Here is a 23,649-nt window from a genome sequence, read left to right as displayed (position 1 = left end):
CAAATATATATTTAAATAATATTCAAATTAATTAATATTTTAATATTTTAATAATATTATAAAATAATTTATAATATTTATTATATATGAAAAATAAATTTTAAATATTTTTAAACAATTAACATTAATTATTTATAAAATTTAATTTGAATATATAAACTGTATTTTAAATATTAAAATATAACAAATAAAAGTTCAAATATATACTATTATATATTTAAAATAAATTTCAATTGAAAAGTATTTACATATCCAATATAAATATTATATAAAATACTTTATAAAAGTTAAAATTATCTTTTGTTCCTAAAAACGCTTTTGCTAAAAACAAAAATTAGAAAAAAACTGATTTTGCTTTTAAGTTTAAAAGGGTTTTTAAACTTCAAAAGTTATTTGTTTAGTATTGTTTATGATTTCAAAAACACTAGACCCTAAAATCTCTAAAACTAATTTACAGCTGCTGTTATGGCAGAGCATAGTTTTATGTAGTAAATTCTAAAGGCCTTTGTAAAGGGCAAAGTCAAGTATAGTTAAATCATCTTCCGATTTCGGAGTAGCAACATTTTCAAAATATGTCTTAATGTATTTTTATAGATAGCACCAACACGATATGGCTGTAGAATGTGTGAAAAAATTGTACTGATATATTCAGTACCCTGTTATTATCTTAAACCCATCATATTTATATCTATAAGCAAATAAGTCTATGTAACAAAGATTCAAACAGTATAATGTAGCACACCCCCATAGCACAGAGTGTGTCAAACATATTTATACAATGAGACTATTGTTCCATAGGATTTTGTTTTTAGTAGGGTAAGAGTTTCTTGAGCCTTAGTGCAGCTTGCCTGCTCCAGAATGCAGCTGGAGTGTCCTGCTCGGGACAACTTGAAGAACACCAGGTTGTTCTGCCACGTACAATTACAAACCAAATTACTTACCAATGTTCAAACACGGTAACATGTAAGAACAACTTTTGTGTTCACGGAAAGAAAGAAGTACATGCAACATTTAACTAAAATGGCCTAGTCTGATGCTATACCAGTTTTCCATGGTTCCTTCTCACAACAAAACCTACCTAGAAATCACCCAAATCACAATAATAACTTGATGTATCATCATTTATACCTAACTCTTCTTTCCAAATTTGTTTTTCCTCTTCTATTTCGATGTCAAGCATTCTCTTTCAACCTTATACCTGATTGTTGTTACTATTAATACATAAATATCTAGCAAAGTGCTTTCTAATTTCTTCAAAATATTTCCCACTACACAGAATCTAAATCTTTTAAGGATTGAGGCATCATTGCCTAAAAGAGTGAAAAGTCCCTAGCCTATATAATAAAACAAGCATGTTATCCCATCACAATATGCTCAAACCAAGAGTTGAACCCAAAAAGGAAGGGGGAGGAAAGATTGAAACATTTAGAAATGGAAACACTTTTTATGAAGATGCATTAGCAATTCACAAGAGATGGGTGGTGTAAAAAGTCAATTTGTTAATTTCAGAAAATCCTGCATCAACAGACTAATTCTTTCCTCCTCTCATCTTTAAAAGAAAACTAAAAAGCATTTTTTTGTTATGCATTGAGATCTGTATTGTTGCAACTTGCGAGGATGCTCCATGAAAGAAAAAAGTTTTAAATTGGTCCTTGAACTTTGAAAAGTTCTAATTGAATTTTCGAAGTACCAAGATCATATCAATCAAGTTTTTTATTCGCCTTGTCGTCATTTTGGAGATTAGATTCTAGCTTAGATTTCACATGGAGATCAATTTTAAACATATTTGAACCTACTGCATGAGCAACTAGTATGTAATACACTAGAAAAATATAAACAGCATTGTTAAAATTTAAAAGGGCTACTTTTAACACATCAAAATTTAAGTTGTCCATGCAATAAATAGACCCTTGTTTAAGATTTGATTCGCGTGTACTAATATCTAATCTGAAAGAAAAACCTAATTGATAGTATATTGATACTTTGATGACTCAATTAGAATGGATTAAAGTTCGAGTACCAATTTAAAATCTGGGCCATGGGTTTTTAGTCTAGTTAACCCAAAAAGAGATAGCAACATCACCGAAGATAAAATTTTCAAGTTCCAAGTCTCAAATTCTAACAACTCGGATGTTCTTCTGGAGACTATTCTTCCTCGATGGATTGCATGATAAATTGAATACAATTGAGTAATTTCCACATTGGTATCTTCATTTTACTGATAGAACATTATTCATTCAGACAATAAGTAAATGCATGCTTTATCAAGAAACCCTAAAAAACCAAGTTATTTTGGATAAACCGAAGGTTCTTGATGCATTTTCTTTTCGCTATTTGTTTTACTTTCCTTTTTCTTGTCTTTACCCTTATAAAATTACACGCCAATCCTGATTCTTAGTATAATAACTTTAATTTTTCAAGTTTGCATGGTAATCCTAATTCTTAACAAAAGAAACCTAAAATAGTGATTCATAACAACAATAATCTAAGAATTTTTTTTAAAAAAAGCATATAAAAAAAAAAGGCACATACTTGATATTTCGGCAACCTGTTGGGGAGTAAGCTTGGCGGAGAAGCCACTGGCAGCCGTCTTGTAACTGTAGATCAGGGCTTCCTTAGCAGCTTCTTCGCTGCCGAGGACGTTGGAGAGGGTCCGGATATGGTAGGCTTCAGGCTGCTCATCCTGAGGCCTCTCGGTGTAAACGATGTGGACCGCCGCATCCGTCCCCGCCGCCGCCGCCGAAGATGATTTCGTTGCGTCTGTAGATTCAGCCATTTGGATCAAACAACACAAAGCAATTATCGAACAGAATAAAATCGGGAATATATTGATGTTCATATCGGAGATTGTTTGGCTCTAACTTTCCCCTTTTAAATTAGAGGTACCACGATTTTGATTTTGATTTTTTTTTTATTTTTTTGCGTATACTTAACCTCTAAGTTAAAAATTTTAATATTTATTTTATTTATGGAAAATTATTAAATTCCAATTTTTTGTTTAATTACTTGTCATTTTTCCTGCTTAGATAACTCCGCCTCCGGATTGCTCAACGCATTTTTGTTTTCTTTTCCTTTACAAACTTAGTACCAACCTCCACTGATTTTAATTAATTATTTTTATTTGAAAATGTAATTTATTTTATTTTATTAATTATAAAATTAAATTTATTTTATTAATTTATTTTATTTTATCAAAGTTTTGAATCATGTAAGAAACATAAATCTATTCATGAGTTAACCTAAAATTTTAAACTGACATTCGAGTGTAATTTTGAATCATGTAAGAAAATTAAATCTATTCATAAGTTAACTTAGAATTCTAAATCGGCATTCAGAGTGAACATATAGATCAAAATTTTACATTTAATTTTTTTTGAATTTGTTAATATTTGTTGACATGATATTTGCTAATGTCGACATTAATTCCAAATTGCACGTGGCATGCTATCATTGTTTGTCATATTAACAAAATTTACAACTCAAATAAACCTGTAACACCTAACACTCAATCCAATCGTCAGATTCGATTGTGTGATGTCACGTTACGTTGCCTTAGCAACTCAAGCTATCTTATTACATAATCGTAAAATTTAAATCATAATTATCATTCAAACCAACTTAATACTCAATCATACACATATATGCATTCATAGTGTTTAAGATTCGATTCATCAAGTTAAGGGGTAATGCAAGGTTAAACTTAGATATATGACTGTTGAAAAATATAGACATCACATACATAATAAGACTAATTACATGTTATTATTTACTATCGTAAAGGTTAGCGCAAATTAAAAGTGATCTAATTTGGTTAAGATTTATTGGACTTTAGTTATTAACTAAAATATGAGTCAAATATGTGTAGATACTCTAGTAACTAATTTCTAATCTTTCCAATTAATGATGAGCTGATTAGAAATTAGTTTAATGTGCAAAAGTTATATAGTAGGGTTATGGTTCCCAATTTACACATACGTAACTTTTCTAATATATCATCTTTAGAAAAGATAGAGTCACATTCTCTGAATTACTTATGTGTTAATTTACAAGATCAAAACCACAAGATCGAATATTCCAAGAAATCAATGGATTCAGGTACGCTTCCGCATTTAGTTTTGTTCTTGATGATTTTACGTAACAGATATTGATTTATTAAGTTTTATAAAAGAATTTTATAGTTCTATAACAAGTGGTAGTAGAGTCTCGTTATGTTGAATTATTAAAAATGGATTATGGCATTAATCGTTTTGTGGGATTATAAGAAAAATCAAGATCTCAAAATAGTTGCCTAAAGCCACGCGATTTAAATCTTGGTTGCTTAGGGATAATAGTATTATTTGGTGCGACATTATTATGTTTCGGTTGGAAAGCATTATTATATTGATAATGGACGGTTTTTTGTCCATTTCATCAATGTGATTTTTAGTTTGTTGTTTTTCTATGGCTATTATATTAGGTAATTTTAGTCTTTGATTGATTTGGTAATTTCAATCAGGTTATTTTGGTATTCTTTATTAGATATGTATTTCGATATTCTGCATTTTGGTATGTGTATTCACGGGTTTCAATTTTTAAATCAAATGATTTTCAGTGGCTTTGCTTTGGTTGATTGAGTAGAAATCCTTTCTTATTCATTAACGACTGGACCTATGTTTAATTTTTGCTTTGAATTAGAATGTGGCAAAGGTTATAAGTTATTTTTGGTTGGCTACATAAATATATGTGTGAATTGGTTTGATATGGATATTTGTTAAAGTTGTGATCTTTTGTGTTATATATATATATTTATTTATTTTTTAGGTGTTTTGATGTAAACTCATGTTATATGTTTAAAGAACTTGGTTTTAAGTTTGGTTCTATAATATTAGGATTTGACATCTATTATGATTTTGTTTTTGAGATTTATTGGCTTGAAAATATTTTTCAAGTATTCATGTGAATCTCTGTTTAATCATAAATGCATTTTGGATTTACATAGTATATGCAGAGTAAGTTTTTCTATTTGATTTTGAATACAAGTATACATGCGTAAATTGCTTTGGTGTTTTTATTTATGCCAAAATTATGAATACATGTACTTATTAATTATTTAGCCTTGAATCACTACATTATTTCTATTTGGTTTTGACATATATGGTTTTAAAAATCAGTTAAAGATTAAGATTTTCGAGTTTTATTAAGCTATTTAGAGAACCTTATTTTGGGTTATTTTAGAAACTGTCTTGCAATAAGAAATTTTAGTTTTGACCTTTGATTGTTATGAACATTTTAAATTTGAATATTGGTATGTTTATATATATTTTAAATAACTTAATTGAAATAATAAGTTGCCAAAGTGACCTCTGTTATTGAAATTATTTTGTTTTAAAATATAAAAGGTTGTGTGCATGTAACTTAAGCTACATTAATATTGATAGGCCCAAAGGAAGGTTAATATTTAACAAAATTACATGTGCAGTTGTGGTAATAAATATGTGACGATTATTCGATTTTATATGTGAGCCATAAATCGGCCTAAAGGAAGATTTATTGTTTGACGTGTTTTTATTGTTAGTCTTTGATTACTATAATGAGATATATCACTTACAAGTTAATATTTTTGTCCAAAGATGAAATATTAATGAAGTGTCGACATCTTGAGATGGGATTTACCTTTATTCAAATTATTTTGGTTTAAATTTGAAATGTTTTGAAACAAATAAATTGATTTTGGCTTTGGGATTTAATTAAGGATATCTAATATTTTAAATAGATTAGTTGAAACAAGATGCTACCAAAGTGACCTCTTTTGTATAGATTAGTTTATTTAAAGTATCAAGATGATTATATGTTTTGTGATTCATGTGTTTATTAATTGACCCAAAGATAAGTTAATATTTGGTAGAATTTCAACAACATCTGTGGTGATAAATGTGTGACAACTATAAGATACTTTATGTGAGCAATAAGTTAGTCCAAAATTGATTCATTGTTTGACATAATTTATTATCAATGTTTGATTGCTACACAAGAATATCGCTTACTATTAAAATTACTGTCCAAAGACTTGATAATAATGTTGTGTTTGGTATCTTGAGTTAGGATTAGCCACTGTTTTAAATTTATTGTTTACTTATGGATATTTATATAAGTTTGTTTTGATCTATTTTGTTCTATATTTAGTTAGTTCATCTTCTGCTACCACAATATCTATTAATATAAATTCTATACCCATGCTTAATGAGATTAATTTCAAGGAATGGAAAAGGCATTTACTTATAGTACTTGGCTGTACGGACATGGACCTTGCACTGAGAGAATAACAACTTGCATCTCACACTGCGACAAGCACCCCTAATGCTAAAAAGGATTTTACGAGGTGGGATCGTTCAAACCACATGAGTTTAATGATCATGAGCACAACATTCCAAAAGCCTTTAAGGACACAAAATCTCAAGAGATTACTCAGGTCAAGGGTTTCCTTGATGAAATTGAGAAACATTTTGCCAAAAACGATAAGGTTGAGATGACATAACTTCTGACTTCTTTGATGTATGTGAAGTAAAAGGATCAAGGAAACATGAGGGAGTATATTATGGAGATGTTCCATGTTGTTTCAAGAATTAAGGCACTTAAGATTGAGCTTTCTAAGGAATTGTTTGTTCTTATAGTTTTGGTATCGCTTCCTGCACACTTTAACCAATTTAAAATTAGTTACAACTGTCAAAAGGAGAAATGGACTCTAAATGAGCTCATTTCTCATTGTGTGCAAGAGGAAGAAAGGTTGAAACATGATAAGTCTGAAAGTGTTCATTTGACTAGTGTCTCTAAAGACAACAACTTACATTCTGAATAGAGTATCCATTGAAGCTGCTACAAAAATACCTTATGAGCTTTGGAGATGTTGAAAGTCTAGTCTAAAACACTTTCATATTTGGAGATGTCGAGTTGAGGCAAGGCCCCCACATGAAAAGAAATTAGACTCTAAAATTGTGAGCAACTACTTTATTGATTATTCTAAGTGATATAAGGGCTATGAGTTTTATGATCCCATAATTAGGAATATTTTGAGACAGGAGCTACAACATTTTTTGAGGATGTTGAGTTTGGAGTGAGAAATAAGGTTAGAGACATTGTCTTTTAGGAAGAATTGGATTCTAACTCAGTTCATGTTATCACTTTTGATGATGTTCAGGTTCTCATACCTATCATTGATCAAGAAGTGAATCCAGAACCTCACAAAGATAATGTTGAACAACTCCTCATTCAAGATGAGGTAATTGTCCCAAAAGAACAAACTCAATAGCCTTAAGAATAAGTGTCATTAATGAGGTCCACGAGAAAGAGGAGAAATTTTATTTCAAATTATTATGTTGTATTTATCCAAGAACATGAGGATGTTAATGAAATGATGGAAGATGATCCAATCAACTTTCGTTAGACCATGAAAATTTCTAATTCTAAAAAGTGGATTGGTGACATGCAAAAAGAGTATAAGTCTATGCAAGACAAAAGTTTGGGAACTTGTCCCATTACCTAAATGTGCAAATCTAATTGGTTGTAAATAGATATTTAAAACCAAGAGGGATGCAAATGGTAATGTGGAGATATATAAGGCCCATCTTGTAGCTAAAGGATATACTCAGAAAGAATGTATTGAGTTTACATAGACTTTCTCCTAGTTTCATCGAAAGACTCTTTTAGGAAAATAATGACGCTTGTTGCTTATCTTGATCTTAATTTACATCAGATGGATGTTAAGAATATGTTTCTCAATGAAGATATAAAGAAACAATTTATTGGTGCAACCAAAAACCTTTGAGTCAGGAAACCTAAAGAATATGGTTTGTAGATTAACAAAATCCATCTATGGATTCAAATAAGTTTCCTGTCAATGGTATTACAAGTTTCATCAAGTAATTGTCTTGTTCGTTTTGAGATGAATATAGTTGATGATTGTGTGTATTACAAATTCAATAGGAGTAAGTATATATTATTGGTTCTATATGTCGATGATATTTTGCTTGCCACTAATGATATTGACTTATTGCATGAAACTAAGAGATTTTTATCTAAACATTTTGAGATGAAATATCTTTGGGACGTCTTTTTTGTTTTAGGAATGAGACCAATTTTAGGATATTCTTGGATTGTCACAAAAAAGCTATATTGATAAAGTACTCAAAAGATTTGGCATGCAAGGTTATAGACTAAGTGACAGCTCTGTTACTAAAGGAGACAAATTTAATCTTACTCAATGCCCTAAAAGCAACCTTGAAATTTAGGAAATGCAAAATATTCCCTATGCATCAACTGTTAGACAAATATTCATTAACGAAAAAAACACATTAAAACACATACATTAACACAAGTGAATCTAGGTTCGTAGATGCTATTCTTTTGGCCAACCTAGTTTCATATGTTGTGAACCTTTTTTAATTACTTCTAAATATCAACACAATCAAGAAATAGAGTTGTAATGCCCCAAACTTGATCCTTAAGAAGGAACTAGGATTGGCGCATCACTGACTCAAAATTCTTTTCTTTTAAATTTGTACAGGCGTGGTCTTCTTGAAAATACAATTCAAACAAATGTGATTTTGTACAATCTTTACGAAATTAAAGATAAATAAGGTTATACATTTTCAAGGAAAAAAAAATAAGGAGGTTCTGTTGGAAGTTCTAAAAACCATGTTTGGCATAACTCATGTTTGACTACAGTGTCGTATACATACACATACAATTAGACTGACATTAATCATTCAACATATATAATTTGTTACTTTGCAAGAAAACATAATTACTTCGTTGAGGTTTCATTGAACTAATGGTTTCAAAAGAGTAGTTTTAAAATACAAAAATCCAGTCTTTGAATGACACCATCTTGACACCAGCTCATGCTATGCATAATACAAAATAATTAAAAATCTCACGGAATAGATATCTTCTAGCGTAGTCTTCGAGAATGCCTTTACTTCATTAGCGATCCTAAGAAGGAAAGGTAACTAAATAAGTTCAAAGAACTTAGTGAGTTCCAGAGCAAACAAATCAATAGCTAATAAACCTTTCCAACTCAGTAAATCATACAATTTTCCCTTTGACGAGTACCATTCACAAGTAGACTTTACTAAAGACACTATTCTTTTGGCGCATACACTATGCCCATACAATCATGCAGACATCCTTCTTTGTGCTAGCCACACCCAAGTCCATGATTAAGCCTTAGTATTCATTTCATTTTTTTCATCATGATTTGCCAATCTGGTTCATATTAACACGTGCCCTACCCGAGGATACATGATCCATTTTCATGTATCACGATCTGCCAATTCAATGCTCATTTCATTGAAGGCATCACCATGATTTAATTTTCATAGCTCAGCTCACATTGTTCATTCTAGAAACAATGGGTGATGCTTAAGCACGAAGAAAGGCCCTTACTCCATTTACACAAACAACTAACTTAGACTTATAACCACATACTTTTTATTACTCATGTACAAACACATCATCTCATGGGATAATAGTGCTTACCTCAATCGAAAAAATGGAAACATATACACATACACATGGAAGCAAGAAGGAACCCACTAGAAATTATAGCAAGATCAGAAAACAGGACTCTTGCGCTTATCATGAGGGTTTTCAAGAGTTTCTTGAGCTATAATATGAAGAGTTAACTTGTTAGATTATTTTACCAGAAAAACTAAACAAGTTAAATATGAATATTAACAGGAAACCCAGAATCTAAAAGTTTACTCTCTTACACCTCAAATTGACCTTAAAGCATAAAACCCTAGGTTCTTGTAAATAACCATGAAAATAACTTAAGTTTCATTGACATTTTCCAGGTACCAAACTATAGTAGAGTTGGCTGAGTATAGCGAACCCAAGTCTTTAAGCAAATTCTAAGTCTAGAGTTTTTCGAGAGAAAAATTACAAAAAAAAAAAGTTGAAAAGAAAATGTGGTTGCCAAATAAAGCATAAAACTTGCTCAATAAGCCAATGCTTGTTTTATACAAATATACACGAAAGGAAAAACTTAGTGGATAAGTTTGATTTCCATCCAAACCCCTCGTTCCTAGTGACTAAGCACTTCACTCTCTTTATAAATACAGGTCTAACAGGTTACAGAAACTTAGTTCTATACTAACCAAATTCTCGTTCGTCTAACCAGATTGTTCAACTAGGATAATAAAATAATAATTAAGCATACAGTTCTTTCAAAATAAGGTCTTAACACTAAGGGCTTAATGTTTTGTCTAACAACTAAGGTAGCATATACTCTTAAAAAAAGTCCACCAAACCACCAAGCTCGCCTAATGCAGACTTAGCCTGAAGGCGTACCCAAGGAATTCTTATACCTAGTTGAATTTATTACCTTCCTACTTTGGACTTACTTTATACGCATTATTTCTACATACATTATTCGAACACTAAGGCATTTTCGGGCGGGATGTTACAAGAGTCTTAACTTAAATTCTAAGAGCTAAGTTTTGGGTTCTTATTTTTGTAGAAACTTGACAACAAGATAATCAATGAAGAAATTTGAGAGAGTTTTGTCTTTTCAAAAGAATAAGGAATTTTCGATGAAAAGAGCTTAATTTATAGACACTAAGTATCGTGTTGGATCGAATTATAAAGTACTGAGTTAAAACAAACATTTTATTTTGGGAAATAGAAAAACAAATATTGGGTTGGATCGAATTATAAAGTAATGGGTTAAAAGTCTAAGAAGTGCTTGTAATTGGACCGAATATGAAAGAGGCCCAAAAGCCCCTCATGTTTAAAGAGAGGGACGACAAACCCTAGTTTAATTAACTAGGGTTTCTGCCCCCTATACTTCAAGTTAGACTAGGAGTTTGTTTTTCTATTTGAAATAGACTTCTACAATTCAATAAGGAGTTCACTTTTTCTCCCTATAAATAGATGTCATTGGTAGGGCTAAAAATGATTTTTGAGATATTGTTATTCTGCTCGAAAATAGTTAGAGTTTATTCTCTAAGTATTAATTCTATTCTTCGAAATAAGAATTCTGCTGGTTTCTATGGAGAGAGATTTTTTGCTTTCACATTAAGAGTAAAGAAAACTATTTCTAATTTTGTGTTTGATTTGGATCGTTAAAGCCCACACTTGAAGTGACTAGCGGAGAAGGCCGTTCAGTTGAAAGCCGGGAACGACAAGGATCTGTTTAGCCAAAAACACAGGTGCAATTTTGGTAAAGAGTTTATTTTCATAAATATCACAAACCGGCTCGATTTTCAAATTTTTTATTTTCCATTATGCAAAAAAACTGTTTTTGAACTAGATTTTTTCCAACAGACTCATCCTCCTATGGTGGACAGTTGCAACTACTCTTAATGGAAGGCTAGATAAAAAGCCTTCATCAAATTCATGGATGAGAAAACATGGCGTGCTATTCTCACTAGGGAACCACTTGTTATTCAAATTGCAACACAGAGAACTCCAAGCTTTGAATTGGAATGGCCACTGATGAAGAGCATCTTGCAAATGCGAATTCTAAAACTCTATATGTTATATTCTGCGACGTGAATAGTAAAGAATTTAAGAGAATATCTAAGCGTACAACTACTAAGGAAACTTGGGATATTCTTATAACTGCTGATGAAGGTACTACGGTGAAGCAATCCAGTTGCATATGTTAATCAAAAAATTCAAAACGCTGAGAATATAGGACAAGAAAACTCTTAGCAACTTCTACGCAAAGCTGTATAGTTTATCAAATCTAGACCATAATTTTTCACATGCACTTTTTTCTAAACACCTTTGGGACCAAATTCTGGACTTACGTACAATTGGACAAAGGAATTCTTATGGGCTAGTCATTCTATTTGTTTTGAGGGAAAGGAATTGCACACATTACACTCATGTGGAAATTAGAATATATTGAAGCAGATTTTTGGAGCATATCAAATAACTTTCCAGTTCCATAACCTTCGGAAGGTGAAGTTGAATCCAGAAATTATAATATTGAGAATAAAGATGGACGATTTTCTTAAAAAAAATAATTATCGTGTTTTACAATTTTAATCACTCCTCCAAATAAATGTCGATAATATATTATTAATTATAAAAAAAATATTAAAAGCTCCTTATAATATAAAATCAAATACCAATCATTGCAGAAAAAAATTAAAGTTATGATTTGAAATGTAAAAAACTAGAAAATTTGAGACATTAAATGTAATTTAAGAAAAAGGAAAAGAGAAAAGTCACCATTTAAGTCTGAACACGCCATGTTGCTAAATTGATAGCAATTTTCATTCATGCATTAAAAGTGCTTCGGCTGACTCACGTGCATCACTGTTGTTTTTCACACACACCTCATTTCGATATGATCTTATTTGAAAAGAATCAATAAGTTGTATAAAAGAAATTGAAAACCCGATGTGTTGAATGAAATAAATGGCACACAGAAGAAAAATAATGAACAATTTGATTGCAGAATCTATCAGCAAAAGATTAAGGTATTAATTATGTGAGCTTTAATTCAACCACTTACAATTAATGCTAATTTATTGCCAAGTTATGAAAAGCTGGATTTATACAACTTTTATCTGGGATACACCTGAACTACATATATATATAACATAGAGGTTAATATTTTGTTTAATGTTGAATTTACTTTTATGTTATTAGAATTTGGGGTATAATATCTGTATTTATCATAGTATATTAAAATTTCTAAATAATCATATAATTTGGAAGATTTATATATTATCTAAAGATGTATTCACTGTAGATTTGAAAATTGAATATTTAAATTTGTTTTTTTTTTTTTTACATCTAAATATGGTTTTCGTTTGCTAACTGAGTTTTAGATTAGTTGGTATTGACATTGTTGCATATGCAGGAGGATGTGAGTTTGAGTGTACTGAATCACTTTTATCTTCTTATTTAAGGGTTGGTGAGTGATATGGGTGCCTAGCCCCCCTTAAAATGAAAAATTGCCATTTAGGCGCTCTAAATTTTTTTAAGATTTTAAATTAGTGAAGGTAAAATTACACTTTAGCCCCCCTAAAATTATAAAAATTCAATTTAATACTTTAAAAATTATAAAGATATAGACTATAAAAAATTAAATTTTTATTCGGCCCCCTTAAAAAATTGTTCTGGCTTCACCCTTGGGTAATTCTAGACATCAGATAAAAATATTTAGATAATACATAATAAAAATATCTAAATATATATCGAATAAAAATATTTTATCAAAAAAAGAGAGAAAGAAATAATCTCCAAGTTTAAACAAAGAGAAAGAAAGGTAAAAGCATTATAGAGGCTTCTGTACTAGGAGTCAAATTGCTTTTAGTTCCTTTACTCAAAAAAATGAGCAAATTATTCCCTTTACATTATATTAAAGAGCAAATTGGTATTTTATGTTAAAAATTTCATCAATATCTATTGTTAAAATCTAACGTTCTTGATAAAATAATCAAACAGTTACACAATGCGTGCCATGTGTACCTCATTTTGAGGTAGAAGGACCAATTTTTAATAATAGAATTTGATGAAATTTTTAATAGAAGAACTCGTTTTCTCATTGATCTAATGTATATGGACTAATTTGTCTATTTTTAAAGTAAAAAGATAAAATATAATTTAACTTTTAGTACAAAGGTCTTTATAGTGCTTTTTACCGAAAAAATATAAATTTCATTATTTGATTTAATCTAGCATAATGTTGGGACCCCGAAAGAAAAATAAGTAAATGGATATATAGAACTATTTCTTGAATGGGTTAGTCGTTCAATAAATAACAATAAAAACACTGCTAAGATTGATTCAACATTACCGGGTTAGGGTCCAATATTCGGGTCAGCCCGTGAACAACCACTTTCCAATACCAAAAAAGTAGGGTTTATGACTACCACCCCCAATTTAATTCCCATTCTATACCTATGTTCAGTCATTTTCTTTTCCTTACCCTTTCCCATCAATGCCTTGCCTATTGCCATGGGTCGTTCTTTAGTTAATTAATAATATCCTTTTCTTTATAAATATTACCCCCAAAAATGAATTCTCTCTCTCTCTCTCTCTCTCTCTATGTATGATATATATATATATGCAATTGCAAATGTCAGATTAAAAAGAAAAAAGAAAAAGAAAGTAGACCATATAAGAAATAGGTCTCCCCTGGCCCTCCTTTTATTATTTGTGTATAGCAATGGGTTCTTCATGGCGTGACCAAATGTCACCCAAACAACTTGACACCAAGTACTCTTCCTCCCTGCGAACACCTTCCTTTTCTTCTTCGTCGTCGTCGTTGCCATCTTCACTTGGATCTTCGTATTATCAAGACGATTCCCCTCTCAGTCCGGTGACTCCGTTCCGATATTCAGGCGTGCCATTTTCATGGGAACGTTTACCAGGGATCCCTAAGATGCTACAAAGCCACAAGAAGAAAGATTCCATCAAGTTGCTGCCATTGCCACCACCAACCTCTAAGGAAGCTTCATTCAACCGAAAGAAATCTTCCTCTTCCACTTCCACCGCCGTCGCGGAGAGTTTCCGAAAGGACCCATTTTTCACAGCGTTGGTGGAATGTTCCAAGGATGATGAAGATGATGATGAACGATCATCAAGCAAATTCAGGAGTGGAGCTAAGATTACAAGGAGTATCAGTGACAGGTTCGGGTTCATTAATCTTTACACTTGTTGTAAAAGAACATGTGCAGTTTCAGAATCAATAGTCTATCTTCCAAGGCGTAGCAGCAGAACAGGAACAGCTAAGTATGGCCTAATCAATCGTCGCTCTCGTTAACTGCTCCGCAACACCCCATTAATTCTTTATCACTTGAGGGGCTTAATTCTGATGATGCTGTTAAAACATTTGTTTTTTAATTTCTTATTGTTCTTTGTATTTTTGTATGCAATATGAGGAGAAAAATGATGATGCATGTCTTCGAGACTGAAAGTCATTAGTAAAGTTGCATGTGATGTTTAATGAGAATATGAGTGAAGATTACATTACTCCATGTGGGTGATATGCAGAGCTCCACTGGACCACCGTAGACAAAGGCTGATCCATCTTAAGTCACCATTTTTCACTCTTTCTTTTATTCATTTCCTTTTTTTTACATTTTCTAAACTTGACCTGTGTGTTTCTGTATCTATCACCTTCTTTTTCATATTATCTGCCACTTCCACTGCTGCAAATCTTACACTACGTTGCGAAGCCAGTCAATTTTGATTTTAGATCAAATTTTAAGAAATTCAACTATTTAAAAAATTGCATAATATGATTAAATGTAAGACTTATTAAAATAGTAATTAATATATGATTTACCATCACACTAGTAATAACAAAATTCAGACAAAATGTTAATTTTCTAATAAATATTCAAGAAATTTAAAATTGTAAAGATAATTTATCTTAATTTTTTAAGAATTTACATTAATCAATCTCTACAAATTATTATTTTATCAAGATATTAAAATGTCATACAAAATCATTCGATTAAAAACAACTTAATATTACATAAAAATCCTAACTTATCAGAAGTAAAATCACGATTCTAATTTCAAAAGTGAAAAACTTTAAATTTAGTAAAAATAACATTTTTTAGAATGAAAGATTAAATGAATTTTGAGGTGGGATATTTATAGGATGAGAGTCGACAACCATGAAAATTAACTTAAGTTGATTGGGATAATAAAACTTAATTAATTATTAAAATGACATTTGATCCTATGTGGTTATATCTCTATTATTATCAAAATTCTTAGTGTTATGAGTCAATTAAACACTAATTTAATTAAAAATTATTAAAATATCTTTACATATTTAAAATAAATTATATTCTTACAAGAGTATTTTTTTATTTATATTATTTCTAAATAAAATCAATAAAATCTTACAAATAATGAGATTTAAACCTATGCTACTTAACATTTATAAAATCTTAACTTTACCATTCCTACTAAGTTTTGTTTTGATCATTTTGTACATTTTAAATTTATTACACAAACTTTTCACCCATATCGTTTGTATATTGATACCGCCATTTATTAAGTTGATGTCATAAGTCAACCGACATCTCAATATTGATGAGAGTTTTTAAGTCTACCTCGACTTAATTATTAAATAAATATTTTATAAGTATATTTTAATGTTAACCTTTTATTTTACAAACATGATACTATTTTGATATTTTAATACTATGTAACATGATAACATTTTAATGAACAATAAAATTAAAAACAATTGGACTCTTAATTAAATTTAAATTTTAGTTTCGCTCATTTAATTTTATACTTGTTTTCCATATATGTTGTGATATCTACTAAATGAGCCAAGCTCGAAACTTTCATTCATAAAAATTAAACAAACAAACAAAATGGTTTTGTGATTAGTTAGGTTGTGAACTTCAAGAAATTCCACAATATTTATTTCCTATTTAGAAGAGTTAATTAAGTTTGTTTAGATAGGCAACTAACTACACTGTGTTGCCTTACCAGTGACGAATTACTTCACGTACATGATTTTTTTTTAAAAACTTCAACATCAGGCATTAAATTTCGTTTTAGTAATTTGGTCATTAAATTATTTGAAAGTTTTCATTTGAGTTACTAAACTATTAAAATGTTTTTATTTTAGTCACTAAATTGTTTAATTTTTTCTTTTCAGCGAGCTCCAAATGACGATTCGATGATCGATATGGCGGATTAGTACCCATCGACATTTTAAATGCCAGTCTATCTGACGGTCAGTGTCAAAAATTGAAAAAAAATCTGTTTGAATTTTTGTTCGCAAATTCATGACATTTAAAATAGTTTTATGAAGAAAACTAAACTGTAAAAGGAAATGAGATAAAGAGTTTTCAATTGGTGCAGGCAAAGCAAATAAAGAAAGCTATATAGAATCGTTTTAATAACCCAATAACTTAAATAAAAACTTTTAAATAATTTAGTAATCAAATTGTAACTATTTTAATTAATTTACCAAAACAAAAATTGACTCCTAGTTTATTTACTTTTGCTTCTTCTTAAATTTTTTTTTGTGGATATCAATTTAATTCAATCAGTTGTTTAAAAGGATACAATTTTAGATTGAATTTCCCGCTTAGAAAATGTTAAGACAAATTACTAGATTTAATATTTATATTCTAATTTAGTTATTTTTAATTTTTTTACTTTTTCAGATTTTAAAATTTCAATTTTGACCAATAGAAATCATTAAGTTGTTAAGTTAAAGTCTTATAGTTTTAAAATTTTATCGACAAACATATTATTGCACCCGTGATGTCATATTAGTTCGCTATTTCAACATAATACTCACAAAAATACTATAATTTTGATTAATAGATTTATTAGTTATTGTTAGATCTAGGGTTAGAATTTTAAATTTTGAAAAAAAGTATAAATTAAACGTGATCAAATTGAGAAATAAAGAAATTAAATCCACAAATTATATTTAATAAGGATTAGTAAAATTTAACTAAAAAATTAACAATTATTATTTAGGTCAAAATTGAAATTTTAAAATATAAAATGAAAGACCAAAATTAATGAAAATAACCAAAACAAAATTTAATTGTCTTCTTAAATGCGAAGTAACTTATGTGGTAGCTAGTTCATTGTTGGATCCTAATTTAACAAAGCAAAGATATGATTCGCAAATTAAAATAAAAATATAAATCATATTTAAAAAGATTGGAATAATATGTATATATAATATATATATATGTGTGTGAGAGAGTTATAGTAGCAGTCAATTGACGTATTGTTGTTGGAAATGTTGATGGGTTAGGTTAGATTCTGGGTGTATTATGACATTAATATAATTTGTATTTGTCTAAACATAGTTAGGCCTAAAATTTAATAAATTTATCCTTTTATTAAAATTTTAAACAGAGAGAAAGTCAACATAGTTTTAGATGTTTTAGAGTATAGCCTTATATAATATTAATACTATATTAAAAATCAAACAAGTTGAGGTCTCATGTTTTTGTTACCTTAAATCTAATTTGGAAGGAATAATAGGGTTATTGAACATGTGCAATGATGGATGATGATTTAGCTGGCACGCAACAGAGTTGGCCGCCTTCCCGTAAAATACTAAGCTATCTAGGTTTAATTATTGAAAATGTCTGCAAATTTTAATTAAAGCTTAGAAACATGATGTGGATACATGCTTAAACAACCATTTACATGCATGAGACCAGACATAAGTTTCTTGCGTTTTAAGATATTTTCTTTTTATTTCTCAATATATCAATTGAAACGAATCTGGTAATTAAATTTTCACATTTCGTAGGATTATTAAAGGGGTAGATACTGACCACGAGTTTTAAAGTTGCTCCATATTCAAGACGAAGATCGAATCCTCGACTACTGATTAATGTAGGAGTCTAAGAAAGATCATTGCTATCTCACTTTAACTCCTATAGTGACGTTTTAAGCATTTTTTATACCCGGTTAACGTGCATTCACATATACCCTATATAAATGTCATAATAAATTTGCCACCAAATCAAATTAAATCAATATAAACTACCATAATAACCTAAATAATTACTTAATTTATTGATTTGTTCGGTTTAATAGATTATTTAGTATTTAAATTTGACTCTTTTTTAAATGTGGTACATGTGTTATTGTTTTGTCAAATATGATATTTGTATTTAACAAAACTTATATTTTGATACCCAAATGTTAGTTTTTAGTGTTTAATTCGTGTTTTAATGTTGATTTTGATGAAAGTTAATTGTTAATATTTTTAGGTTTGAATTTTCCATGATTTTATTAATAGAATAAATTGGGTGTTAATTGTGAATTTATTTAATTTTGTATTTATTTTTTCAACTATAGCTCAATGGATGCAATTCGATTCAAGTTTTAGGGTGATTTGATTAAAGTTTATTGTTTATATTATTAACTAATTATTAATTTTATTAAATCAACTCTAAAACCCTAAATTAAACACTAAAACTTAACATTGGTATCTTTAGGTACCGAAATATATAACTTTTGTCAAGTACAAGTACCACATTGAACCTAAAAATAACATAAATACTACATTAGAAAAAAATGTTAGGCTCGGTATCAAATTATGTATTAAACCCTTTTTTAGTTCATTTTGGTTAACATGGTGTTCTAAAATTGACATAATAACAAATTTAATCATTGGTATTTATATATTATTTCAACTTGATCTTGATTCTAAAATCTTATCCTTTAATGTTTTGTAATTTGATCCTAATTCTAAAAAATATTAAAAATAAAAATTTTAAAAATATTTCAAAATTTCAAAACATTAAATGTAAAAAAAAATTCTTTCATTTTCTCCATGTTATTTTTTTTTCTTTTTCTTTTTCACTCTTCTTCTTCTTCTTCTCCTCCTCTTAAACCCAAAACACATCCATGAACTTGCTTTTTCGTCCTCTTTTCAAATCCAACCTCAATTTAATCAAAATCAACAACGATTTATCTAGAACTGCACCCATAGTTTTGAACTCTCTTTCTCCAATCTCCAAATTTAACAATCCAATCAGCCTAGATTTTTAATGTTGGGGATAGACTCGATTAAGCAACGAACAAGTAAAAATTAGCGGGCGAAATTAAACACATAAATTTAACGTGGAAAAACTCCTTCAAAGAGGATAAAAACCAAGAGCAAAGATAAATTTACTATAATGACAAAAAAATGAAAAGTACAAATGATGGAGTAAAAACTAAACCCTGAAACCTAAAAACAAATAACTCTCAAAACGTAAACACAAAATTCTCCAAAACTATTATGAGTTATAATATTTTAATGAATGTATTTTCTAAGGTTGTAAAAGAGCATATTTATAGGCCAAATCCGTAGGTCAAATAATAAAAAAAATAATCTAGACTAATCAGAGTTCAACTGAAACAAATAAATAAAGTTTAACTGTAAGATTATCTCTCAAATTTGACTGAAATATGAGGCACACTCAACAAATCTCCACTTTGACTCATATTTCCACAACGCCATCTTTACTAAAGCCCGCTATGGGCCTATCTTGAACTATGCAAGGAATTAACTGAGTCGAATCTATGCTTAGAAGCTGGAAGACTTCTAGCCTTTGACTTGTGCATTGCAAAATCAAAACTAACCCAGGTCTGATTTTCATGAACACAATGCCTTAACTTTTCAAAACCCGCATCCAAAAGAGAACCTCTCTTCAATAAAACGATCATACATTTTTACCTCCTATGACCAAGTTGCCTCCGCTCCAAACGAGTTGACTTCGACTTTGTAACGAACGAGGGACGTCCGGTTTCACTAGCCACTGTAGAACCTTCCAGAATATAAATACTGTCAATTTTTTTACCTTTTAACAAAACGAGAGCCCCATGAGACACCTTAATGTCACTCGACTCGATGTTGATTCTGCAACCTTTCGAGTCTAAAATACTCAAGAAGATGAGATTCTTTCCTAAATTAGGTACATACATGAGATTTGAGAGTGTCCTAATAGTCCCATCATGTATTCTAATTATAACAGTGCCGATATCGATTACCTTAATGGATGAATCATTTCCCATGCGTACAACTCTACCTTCAATCGAATTGTATGTGAAGAATCATTCTCTATTGGGACACATGTGGAAAGAACATCTCGAATCTAGGATCCACTCGACGTAAGCTCGGAGCTAGGGCCCTTTAACACTAAAAAGAAATCATCACCGCTTTCATCGGCCAGATTAACACTAGCTACATCTTCTTCATTACTCTCAGCAGCTCTTTTATTTTGCAGTTTATAACAATATGCTTTAACGTGACTTAACTTCTTACAATAGCGACACATTTTGTCTTGCTTCTTTGATGCTACCAAAACGGAAGCTTGTCTATCTGCCTTATTATTCGAACCAAACTCATTGTCAAGTTTGTCTTTACTCAAAAAATGACCCTTTACATCATTAAACGAGAGTTTGTCTCTTCCATAAATCAGGGTCTTTGTCACATCCCGAAAATCAGATTAGAAGAAATTGTGTTAGTGAAACTAACAGTGGTCATGTCCTGTCTTTGAGTTAAGATGGTGGAAATCTTGTCAAGTCAGTTAATTTGGTTCAGTGGATAGGTGTTGTGCTTATGTGTTAGAGGTTTTGGGTTTGAATCATTTCCCTTGATTTTTTTATTGTTTTTTCCTAAACCCATACCTTGAACATCTGGCATAAATATTATTTTTGCTCAACTATTGAAAGGATGAGCATGCTGGTTCAGTAGTAAGGCTTTAGCTTACCTAGGGGTCCCGTGTTCAAATTTTGTGTGTGTAAAGTGAAGTTTATTTTTGTTTTAACTCGACAGAAAAATCTGATGTGGATAATGAATAAGAGTTAGTGCAGTGGTTTTAAAAAAAGTGACGAGGGATTTTATCCTAATTTTTCTCCCTCAACCGTCCATCTTTTCTCTCACTCCCCATTCTTTTCAATTTTATTTTCACATTGGATTTTTGGTAAAACACATTCTCTATTTTTTTTTGTCAATTCTTTTTCCTTTTTCCAGAATACTTTCCTTTCCTTCTTCATCTATTGCTATTCGTTATTTCATTTTTCATCTATGTATTAGAAGTTTCACCGTTGCAGTATCAAGTTCTGGTAAGTAACTCTTTTTGTGGGGATGTTAAGCGAGGATGCAAATTTTTTGATTCTATGGTTTTGATTGATCATTAAAGGGTTAAGTATCAGTTAGATTGATCATTAAGGCTGCTATAGGGTCGTGTATTAGAATCGATTAGGTGTGTAATGAAAAACTTGAAAAATAGTGAACGACGTAGAGTAAAAAAGTATTTTGTCGACATCACATGATCGTGTGGTAGACCGTGTAGGTCACACGACCGTGTGGTAAGCTGTGTAGATCACACGACAGTGCGGTAGGTTGTGTGGGTCACACGGTTGTTTGGTAAGCTGTGTGGCAGACCGTGTGGGTGGTAGCCCGTATAGGTTACATGGGCGTGTGTTAGGACGTGTGGGCCACACGAACGTGTGAGCCCATTTTCTTAAAAATTTCACATAGGCCCATTTGACTCCAAAATCCATAATTAAAGCTTATGTGGGGTTCGTTTGGCTTAAATAAGACTTGAAATGAAACATCTGTTGATTTGTGTCTGTATGTGATACAGGTAAGGTATGTGAAAAATAAATGTACAATTTGTGTTCTGATAACTCCGAAAGCATGATTACGTATGAAAAGTATGCATGACATTTGTTTATGGAATATATGTGTTAGTTTATTTATGTATGTGCATCCGGATGGGTTTGATATGTGATAGAGGAAGTATATTCTAATAGTATTACTGTAATTTTGGTGGTTAAACCGCAACATTTTTCCGACAACTCTGCTGCACCTTTATGAGTGGCATACCACCACGACCCAATGCGATTGGATGGATTGACTCTTGTAGTCCTAATTGGTGTGATTGATTGGACGGAGTTGGTGTGTAGCAGATAGGGGTAGGATCTGTGTAACACCCCTAACCCCTTTCTATCGTCGGATTAGGGTTACAAGCATTATTAACAATTCAAAACAATTATAATCAATCATGTTATTTCATTCCAAATCAGAGTAAAAATATTCTTATAGGCCTTAATTCGAGTCTATATAACCCAAAAAATAGTCTATGAACAAACAAGGATTAATTTGAAACAATTCTAGAAGTTTAGGGTGAAATTTTAAAATGTCTAGAAACAAGGGACACATGACCATGTAGCCAGACCGTATAACTTTCGAAATTGGGACACACGGCCGTGTCCCAACCCGTGTCCCTGCCCGTGTAACTCACTGACTTGGGTCACACGGCCATGTTGCAGGCCGTGTAGAAACTACACCTATACTATTTTTTTCAACAGGCTCAGGGTAGGAGTGTGCAAAATTTTGGTAAAACCGAAAAATTTGATTAACCGACCGAATTCGGTTAATCGGTCAGTTAACCAAATTTTTTCGGTCGGGGGTAGGTTGATTATTTTTGATTTTTTGGTTAATGGTTAATTCGGTTCGAAACCGGTCGGTTAACCGAAAAATTAATAAATAAAATTATAATATATAAATAGGCCCAATATTCATCTAAACCCAATCCAAACCCAAGTATCCAACCCAACCCAACCCAATCACAAAATTACAAATAATTTAATAAATAAAAATAAAATTCAATTATGTGTTAATTTCAAGACTTATGTAATATTAGTGATCCAAAGACTTATGTAATGATTTTAATTATGTAGTGATTCAATTCGGTTAATTCGGGTAATTCGGTTAATTCATTAATTAGGGTTATTCGGTTAATTCGGGTAATTCAGTTAATTCGGTTAATTTTTAACCAAAAATTAAAAAAAAATATAATTTTTGGTTAATTCGGTTAACCAACCGAATTAACAGAAAAAATTTATGTTCGGTTAACGGTTAAAATTTTTGAAAGGTCGGTTAATTCGGTTAATGTTATTTTGGGTCGATTAACCGGTCGGTTAACTGACTGAACACCCCTAGCTCAGGGCACACGCCTGTGTGTGTTGCCCGTGTGTGACACATGGCCGTGTGCACCTAAAAGTACCTTAAAACTCAAGTTTACCATTTTCTACTTGCTTGAGTAGTAAACAACTCAATTACTAACCATTTAACCTATCCAAAACACAATTAAACACTATGCCAAATCAATCATCTAATATACCTAACCAATGTACCCT

At 30.6% G+C, this 23,649-nt stretch overlaps 2 protein-coding genes across 2 annotated transcripts; one reads left to right on the top strand and one right to left on the bottom strand.

Moving 5' to 3' along the window:
- Window positions 1-624: 624 nt before the first annotated feature.
- On the bottom strand, window positions 625-2,932 carry LOC105783900 (subtilisin-like protease SBT3.17). Its single transcript, XM_012609612.2, has 2 exons — window positions 2,533-2,932; window positions 625-908 (listed from the first exon to the last, which is right to left on the bottom strand). Exons 1-2 carry the CDS (start codon window positions 2,837-2,839, stop codon window positions 835-837), a joined length of 381 nt encoding a protein of 126 aa, XP_012465066.1. The 5' UTR covers window positions 2,840-2,932; the 3' UTR covers window positions 625-834.
- Window positions 2,933-14,049: 11,117 nt separating this feature from the next.
- On the top strand, window positions 14,050-15,088 carry LOC105781792 (uncharacterized). The gene has a single exon (XM_012606318.2). It carries the CDS (start codon window positions 14,165-14,167, stop codon window positions 14,759-14,761), a length of 597 nt encoding a protein of 198 aa, XP_012461772.1. The 5' UTR covers window positions 14,050-14,164; the 3' UTR covers window positions 14,762-15,088.
- The last annotated feature ends 8,561 nt before the right edge of the window (window positions 15,089-23,649 follow it).

The sequence above is a fragment of the Gossypium raimondii genome, chromosome 13 (assembly GCF_025698545.1).
Source record: "Gossypium raimondii isolate GPD5lz chromosome 13, ASM2569854v1, whole genome shotgun sequence".
Lineage (NCBI taxonomy): Eukaryota > Viridiplantae > Streptophyta > Magnoliopsida > Malvales > Malvaceae > Gossypium > Gossypium raimondii.
Note: the sequence above shows the minus strand (reverse complement) of the source record. Positions and strands in the feature narration are given on the sequence as shown.

Coding starts and splice junctions, on each gene's coding strand:
- LOC105783900 (XM_012609612.2), bottom strand. CDS start 2,839: ATGAACATCAATATATTCCCGATTTTATTCTGTTCGATAATTGCTTTG. Junction 909..2,532: donor ACAGGTTGCCGAAATATCAA/GTATGTGCCTTT, acceptor TGTACGTGGCAG/AACAACCTGGTGTTCTTCAA.
- LOC105781792 (XM_012606318.2), top strand. CDS start 14,165: ATGGGTTCTTCATGGCGTGACCAAATGTCACCCAAACAACTTGACACC.